Source organism: Carlito syrichta, unplaced genomic scaffold, assembly GCF_000164805.1.
Source record: "Carlito syrichta isolate Samal-C Ts95f unplaced genomic scaffold, Tarsius_syrichta-2.0.1 Scaffold303660, whole genome shotgun sequence".
NCBI lineage: Eukaryota > Metazoa > Chordata > Mammalia > Primates > Tarsiidae > Carlito > Carlito syrichta.
This window is the reverse complement of record NW_007247756.1, coordinates 243,783-252,510: the sequence shown is the minus strand read 5'-3', so window position 1 is coordinate 252,510 and position 8,728 is coordinate 243,783. Positions and strand designations below refer to the sequence as shown.

Below are 8,728 nucleotides of genomic sequence, written 5' to 3'. Positions count from 1 at the left end.
TTTTTGATTTATTGTAGAGATGAGGTCTCGCCAAGTTGCCCAGGCGGGTCTCAAACCCGTGGGCTCAGCAATCCACTCACCTCAGTCTCCCAAAGTGCAGGATTACAGGCTGAGCCACCAAGCCCAGCCTCTTGGATGCTTTTTAGAGTCTGAAATCATCATAATAACCTTTCTAAATTTTAAGAAGGCAAGCACGATTATTGTTAATGTTTAGTAGTTAGCATTCTAATATGTTTTCTTTAATCTTTTGTAAGACACTAGGTACCCTAGTACTATAATTAATGTTATAGTGCTTAGTATTTTAAATTACTTAGACATAGACAATACTATCATTTTTTTTTTTTTAAATTTAAGAGACAGGTTCTTGCTATGTTGCCCAGGCTAGTCTCAAACTCCTGGACTCAAGCAGTCTTCCTACTTCAGCTTCCTTGCTGGGATTACTGGTGTGAGGTACCATTCCTGGCCTATAATAATATCTTAATATCTCGCGAATCAATAATGAATCCCTAATTCAGGATATAAGCACACACACACAGAAATGATCAATGATCTAGTTCTCTTTATGGCATAGTAGTTCATGTTATTTTTATTTGGTTATGTATGAGTTTCTATCTCAGAAATATAGAACAGAAATTCTAGATATTACATTAGCAAATTGGATCCAGGAGAAGCTACGTCATGGCCAAATTAAGTCTCAGTGGTGCAGATAGTAGACCCCATAAACTCAGCCTCCGATATTGTTGCAAGAAAAGTACCACTGCAGAGCAGTACTGAGATGCCGTCTGTGCATGTGCCTAACTAGTGTAGATAGAGATGTGGACTGAGCCATTTTGGAGGCAGATGGCACCCAAGGACAGGCAAGTGGAGTGGGGCTAGACCCAGGGGAGATGGAGAAAGGCTGGGTGTGTTTAAATCTTGTCTAAGTGTTTAAATCTTGTCTAATTATTTGTCTTGGATTGTAATGACAAATAATTTTTATGGGAAGTTCAATGAAATAAAATACCCTTGGATTCTAATAGTATTTCAATGCAAAGATTTTCATCCACTTTATACAGATTTTCTTAATGAAATGCTAGAGAATACTTTTAAGTGAAATGGTATTCTTCTCCTAGATTCACATGTAATGGTCAGTGACCATTGGAAAGTCTGCTTCATTTGAGATTAACAGTAACTTTCAGGAACTGGTTTCCCCAAGTAACATTAACAATAAAATCTGTTTGTTTGTTTGTTTGTTTGTTTTTTAAGCTAGGGCTTTACTCAGTCACCCAGGCTGGAGTGCAGTGGCATGATTATGGCTCACCACAGCCTTGACCTGCTGGGCTCAAGGGATCCTCCCACCTCAGCCTCCTGATAATCTGGGATTACAGGCATGCACCACCACATCTGGCTAATTTTTTAATTTTTTTGTAGAGATGAGGTCTTGTTGCCTGGGCTGGTCTCAAATTCCTGGGCTCAAGCAATCCTCCTGCCTTGGCTTCTCAAAGTGTTGGGATTACAGGCATGAATCACTGCGCCTGACCTACCAATAAAATCTTTAGTAGTTTCATAATATATAGGAGGTAGATAATTGAGCATTACTGATTAGTAAACTATTCAATATCTTTTTCAATTGTAGGCAAAGAAACACTGACTAGCCTTAGCAACTGTGGTGAACCCAGGATGGTGCTCACATTTCAAAAGCCTTTTGATTTTGTAGCTTATTCACAGTGTGAGACCAGTGTCTCCTTCAGTTGTCTACACTGTAATGAGATACTGGTTTTAAGGGGTAATTCATACTCCCACAATTGGTTGGTATGTCTCTTTAAACAGATTTGGAGTCTCCAATCTGCTCTCCATGTAACTCTCATTACAGACATTATAGTAAAGAGCCCTCCAAGTTTTTACACGCTCTCTGATGTACATGGAGTTGTTTTATGGGCAAGTTATTTGTTATTAATGTATTATGTTTATGAATTAAATAGTAATGGTACTGCATTCATGATAATATAGGAATAAAGAAATTCCATTAGTTTCCCATCAGGAACTTCTAACTTTAAAATAAATGAACAGTAAATTTAGAATCACAACATGCACCTTGTGGTTTCGCCCTGAGACATCGTGTGGAAATAAATGTCTTTGGTGTAAACCTGATTATGTCTTCACATGTGTTCAAGGTTCCAGGCTGTGAGGAAGAAGTTTGTGACCGAGTTAAAGGAGCTGCGACAGAAAGAGCAAAGCCCCCATGTGGTGCAGAGTGCCATCAGCCTGATCATGGGGATGAAGTTTTTCCGAGTCAAAATGTACCCTGTGGAAGACTTTGAAGCATCATTTCAGTTTATGCAGGTGATATGCCTTCTCGGTGGTGGTAACTAGAATGAGCCTGGCCTTCTGGCCCTTCATGACTTTTTATATAAATTCACTGCATCATTGTTAATTTATTCCAAGTCACAAGTGTGGCTTAACCTGATTTAAAGATGCACTAGCCTTCATTTTTGGTAAAATGGCAAGAGTTTTGTGATAATATAAATTCTTTAGCCTTTCCTCTGTTGTTAATCTACATATATCCTTTCTCCCTTCAAGGAATGTGCTCAGTATTTCTTAGAAGTAAAAGATAAAGATATAAAACATGCACTTGCTGGTTTGTTTGTGGAGATTCTTATCCCTGTAGCTGCTGTAAGTATATCTTCTTTTCCTGCTACTCCCATTATAGCCTTAGACTGCCATTTCTTTGAAAACTCTCGCGTGGCTGTGGGGGATGGGGTGTGTGGATAGCCACCTTAGGTTTTTCCTGGGCCTGGGGTCACTTTCTTGTGTTTTGCAGATCCCTCCAGATGTTGCGTTTGTTGGTTGTTTGTTTCAGATGGGAGGGTAAATCCAGCCACTCTAATTCCATCTTGGCTAGAAATGGAAACTAATTATATCATTTTAATTCAGGTTTTATTGTAGTTAACATTTCAAAAACTGAAGAAGTGTATCACATGCTGAGGAATGGAATTGTTTTAGCTTTCATATTTAGACAATGAGTTCACTGACTGCGACCTGGGTGTTTGTATGGGTTGGTGTGTGGCATTCAGGCCCTGCTTTGAGCGTGTGTTTGGAAAACGTGAATGGATGATTGTAAGAAAAGCTTCAGATAATCAATGAATGTGATGGGCATGTATTGTTTTATCCTGTCTTGCATATTGACTTATATTTAATTATTGAAGTTTTTTCTTAATGGAGACAAACATGAGTCATAAATTAAAGGTTGTGGTAGTTTCTTTGAGTCAGCCCAGCCTCCTACCTGGCATGTATAACCCATGTCAGTCCTAGTTTATTATTGTGAGTACATGGGCTTTGATTTCTCTTTCTAGAAATGGCTTGAATTACTGCTTCTCTGTCCCAAACCATCCTTTGTACTTTTTCCCTTGTCTGATCAACAGCTTTTGCCCGCTATCTAACTGGCATTTGTAGGTCTCAGTTTTAAGGGGATTTATCAAAAAGAGTAGCTTGTAGGAAGGAGAACTCTTGACCACAGTCCCTTCTCACTGTGTTGCCTGATTCTCTGTTTATATCACTTTTGCATTTTTTTTTTTTGAGTTGGAGTCTCACTCTGGAGTACAGTGGCTGCTCCCGGCCACCGCAGCCTCGACCTGCTGGGCTCCAGCGATCCTTCCGCCTCAGCCTTCCAAGTAGCTGGAACTACAGGTGCTTGCTACCACGCCTGGCTCATTTTTGATTTATTGTAGAGATGAGGTCTCGCCAAGTTGCCCAGGCGGGTGTTGAACCCACGGGCTCAGGCAATCCAATCACCTCAGCCTCCCAAAGCGCAGGATTACAGGCTGAGTTTGTGTGCAGGTTTATTAGTCTGCTAGGGCTGCCACAGACTGGGTGGCTTCAGCACAGCAATGTCTTGTCTCACAGCCAAGGCTGGAAGGGGGAACCCCGAGTGTCAGCAGGGAGCTCCCTCCATGGGCTGAAGGAAGCACCTGTCCCACCCACCTGCTTCACCTCTTTGGTTTCCTGGAAATCTCTGGGTCTCTTGGCTGGTAGAAGCATCATCCTGCCCCTGGCTTCATTTCACATGCTGTGCTCCTGGTGTGTGTGTCTGAGTCCAAATCTCCCCTTTTAAGGACACCAGTCATGTTGTATTAGGATTCCCCTAACCCTAAGTTTAATTAGTGAGATCTGTGATACAGCCACATTTGGAAGTGTGTGGGGTTAGGGCTTCGGCATGAGGGTTTTGAAGGGACACAATTTGACCCATTAACCAGGCCTCAACCCCAGGCTTCTGCACCTGCAGCTCCATCTACTGGAATGTTCATGCTTCTCCTTTCACCTCCCTTCCCTCTGTGACTGGCTGGCCATACTTCTCTTTTCTTCTCTTTTCTCTTCTTACTTTCTTAGAGACAGGGTCTCACACTGTCACCCAGGCTAGGGTACAGTGGTGCGATCATAGCTCATTGCAGCCTTATACTCCTGAGCTCAAGTGCTCTTCCCACCTCAGCCTCCCACATAGCCAGAACTACAGTCAGGCACCACCATGCCCAGCTTTTATTTCATCATCATCTATACTGAGTAGTGCTTCCTGTATGTCAGATCCTCATCTATGCAGAAATATGACAGTAAATAGCATAGGAAAGACACTTGCTGACCTGCTGTCATAGAGCTTACTTCCAGTGCAGAGGATAGAAAATCCTCAAGTACATCAAATATCTGACATCAAATATGTCAGATTGTGGGAAATGCTGTGAAGAGATATGTACAGGGTGAAGGGACAAGGATTGCCGGAGGGGTGGGGTACTTGAAGTTTTCAATAGTACGTGATTAGGAAAGACTGCCATCTTGAAGGAGGTGGTGACAGTTGAGTGAAAACTAAAGGAATTGGGAGAGAGACTTGCTGTCCTTGGGTGGGGAGGTGGGAAGGACGAAGCATAGATATCCCACTGCAGAGCCTACTTTGATATGTTCTCGGAGCAGCAAGGAAGCTGGTGTAGCCTGGTCCAGTGGTGTCTGGGGTACAGCAGTGGGACAGGCCAGAGAGGTGTAGTTGTAACAGATGCAGGATCCAGCCTGGGTGTGACTTCCATGTGAAATCTCCCAGCGGGTCCTTCCGGGAGCTCCAGGAGTGCAGAAGACGTGCACCTGTCACTCCGTGCACTTGACCTGGTCACCTGCCTGTACTCCCTTCCACCTTGTTCGTTCCAGGCAGGGACCAGGTTTATCTTATGTAATTACCGTTTGGTCACTTGGCACATTAGAATATTTCAACAAGCACCTCAGCAAGTGATTAACTAATTTCAGACCTTACAGAAAGTTCTTTTCATCCACGTCTAGTTCAGTCAGATGTTTGTAACCATTTTCTTTGTTTGTGTTCTCTTTCTACTAGGCTGTTAAAAATGAAGTGAATGTTCCCTGTTTGAAAAATTTTGTGGAGATGCTTTATCAGACTACTTTTGAACTGAGCTCCAGAAAGAAGCATTCATTGGTATTAAGAAACATTTCAAACCTTTGCATATTTAATTGAGAGTTTTAGTAATTGATTTATGAATTTAGTAGAGATTTAAGTGGACTGTAAAATCTGAAACTGTAATGTCCCTGAAATATAATACAAGGGCACAATTTACATATGTATTTTTCTTCTGCTTCTTTTTAAACTCTCCAGTTTTCTTAATTGCACTCACTGAGCAGGGAATGAGTTAGTCAGGCCTCCTTCTGGGTAGTCATGCATCACTTAATGATGGGGCTGCATTCTGAAAAACACATCATAAGGCAATTTCACTGTTGTGTGAATATCGTTGAGTGTGTAGGCAAACACCCTTGGGCTGTGTGGTCTGGCCTATGACTCCTTTGCTACAAATGTGCACAGCATATGACAGGCACATGTAGCACAAGGGTAGATATTTGTGTATCTAAACATAGAAGAGGTACAGTAAAAATATGATATTATAATCTTAGGGGACCACCATCGCATGTGCGATCTGTAGTTGACCAAAACATCATTTTGAGGCACATGACTATTTACATGTCTTGACTAGCACTTGAAGTTATTATACATTATGGGAAATATTGAATGTATTCTCCTATTAAACCATAAATTACTTTATTTTACATTATAATAGAATGTATTCTATCTAAAGTGTCCAATTTTTTAGCAACCATTTTTTTCTGTTCAGAGACTGAAGGCATTTTTTTCCCTTAAGCATCCACTTCACATAACTTTTATGTAGCTTGGAGAAAGCTTGGAGAATTGGGCAAATATTTGACCATCTAAAGTACAGCTGTTGTAGTGTTGAACACTGATTTTGACAGGCATTGAACTCAGAACCTTGCATTCTTTGTTTTACTTTAAGCCTTCTAGGGTATTTGCAATGAGTGATGTCCATTTGACATGTTTGGAACGGGAGGCTTAGAACACTTAATGTAGTCTCCCTGAAGCCCTGCACTTGGTACATGGGAAGCTGACACTTTCATGCCAGTCTGTCCACTGATCCCAGCGTCCATAACCGCTGTGCATGTGTGAGGGACTAAGGAATCCAGGGAGAAACAACAGCGTGTTCCAACCCAGGAGGAGTGATAAGGCTAGGACATTTCTCATGGAACACTGGCATTTTATCTGTCTCAGATTTTTCTGTGAGACCATATTTCTTATTACAAATGGTAAAACTGCATAAAATATCTTTTGCTTTTTGTTTGTTTATAAGAATAAATGAAATGTAATCTACAAGTCCAGTTCTCTTTCATGAAAAACGTTTACTCTCTCTTTTCCCTTCTGTAGGCTTTATATCCATTAATCACCTGCCTTTTATGTGTCAGTCAGAAACAGTTTTTTTTAAATAACTGGCATATTTTCCTACAGAACTGTTTGTCACATTTAAAGGTAAGATGTAATCACATTTTTGGCTTGTGAATACTGACTGTGGTATGTTTATTCATGTGTATTGATTGAGCAGTGTATAATTAGACTTTCATTACTACTGGTAAACTTGGTAGTAATACTTAGCCACATTACTTTTCTTATAGATACCTCATTTCTTCTATAGGGAATCCTGTATAGGTATGAATAACATTTTTATTGAAAACCTAGTTTGTCCTGATAAATGCAAAATTGTATTTTTAATGATTATTATTCATATTATCTTAGGTGTAGGAATATTTGTTAATAGATACATTATTTATTTTGGATTTTGCAGAGTAGCTGCTTAATCTCACAAAACTCTCCAGATACTTATTTTGTAAAAATGTTTGGTTTTGTGAAAATTCAGTAATATGTTGGCTCAAGTCTGAGCACTGTGAAAAAAGCTTAGATAGTAAGATATCACTCAAGTCACATTTAATGCGAGGACGCCAAACCAAATCTAAAAGTTTGGTGCTGGACCCACACAGATGTAAAGGCTCCTGAGATTATTCTGTCTAGAACAGAACTTGTTGCTATGACTGTTTGGGATGTTCATGTTCATTTCCCCTGAGCACTGGAACCAAAACTGTGAGAGGATGATTTCCTTCCCAGGATGCTCTGTGGGAGGGCCCTCTTGCCTTCTTTGGGTAGAAATGCAGTTATGACACAGACCATGAGGCTGTCCTCATCTGCGTGTCAGTGAATGCTGGATCTGAGTATCCTTCTGACATACAGTTAGATGAGTCTGAATATTTTCTTACAAGTTATAGAAACATTGCAGACATGATACTTCATTTCCTGGTCTTCCTTGAAGTCAGATTTGAGACTGCAAACCGTCTCCTTTGGAGATAGTGGAACCCAATCACGAATGGATTAAGTGGCTTGTTCCTGGCCACGCAGCTCCTGTGTTGTGAGAAGCAAGACTTACTTTGTAACTCAGGAATGATCTGCTGGATGCTATGCTCTGTGTCTTTTTCATGGTTTTATGTGTCATTTTCAAACTGCCTTGATTTCTTCGGTATGGGAAACACATTCGTCTTTGAAAACCATTTTGTCTATTTCCCTCCTAGTTAGATATGGATATTATTCAGATTTAGATGAGAATTGTTATACCCTCTTTGCTTTACTTATGAAAATTCCCAGGATCAAGATCATAAACTCTTTATGCTGTGTAACCAGGAAATGAATTTTATAGAATTAATTACATTATACTTGTTTCTGTCCTTGCTTTGATAATTTGTACAGATATAGGTACTAAAAATTGTTTATGTTCTGGATAGTATGATTTTACATACTTTCAGTAAAATATTTTTTAAGATGTACATTGCTTTGTTTCATGACAGTTCATACTTTCTGTTGCTTGTTGGAATTTTTTTTATATATATACGTTTTCACCTAACATATTTGCAATACTTTCGCAGTACTTAACTTTTTTTTGTCTTAAGGCTTTCATTTAAAATACTCTGTTTCCTTTGAACCCTTACCTCCTGGTAAATATTTCTGGCATATTGTTTATTTTCATGAATGGCTATGTCAATCTGCCAGGCTAAAGGAGATAAGAGCCAGTTGGCATGAATATTTGGAATAGAATTGTCTTGGCCATTAACCCTTAACCTGCATTAAGGCTCTATTCAGCAGAAATTGTACAAATTAGCTCCTGTGTATTAAGCCTTAGATAATGGGCTTATCTGCATAGTTGAGGTAAGGAGTTCAGCATTCAAGGAAAAACTATGCTTAGTACTTGTTACTTGTTTCACAGATAGGAAAAAGTGATTAATTACCCAATCATTTTGAGATAATCTATTGATGTAAAAAAATCTAAAACAGTTTTCATTCATTTTTACCTCTACTTCTGTTTTTTTTTTTTTTTTT

At 39.7% G+C, this 8,728-nt stretch overlaps 1 protein-coding gene across 2 annotated transcripts in view; it reads left to right on the top strand.

Annotated features, from left to right (window-relative positions):
• FRYL (FRY like transcription coactivator) overlaps positions 1 to 8,728 on the top strand; it is a 148,285-nt gene that overhangs the window by 25,319 nt on the left and 114,238 nt on the right. For both annotated transcript variants that reach the window (XM_021712823.1, XM_008058944.1), the window contains exons 7-10: positions 2,154 to 2,322; positions 2,560 to 2,652; positions 5,348 to 5,446; positions 6,737 to 6,838. In XM_021712823.1, the coding sequence (XP_021568498.1) occupies positions 2,154 to 2,322; positions 2,560 to 2,652; positions 5,348 to 5,446; positions 6,737 to 6,838 (463 nt within the window). The remainder of the gene's footprint in view (positions 1 to 2,153; positions 2,323 to 2,559; positions 2,653 to 5,347; positions 5,447 to 6,736; positions 6,839 to 8,728) is intronic.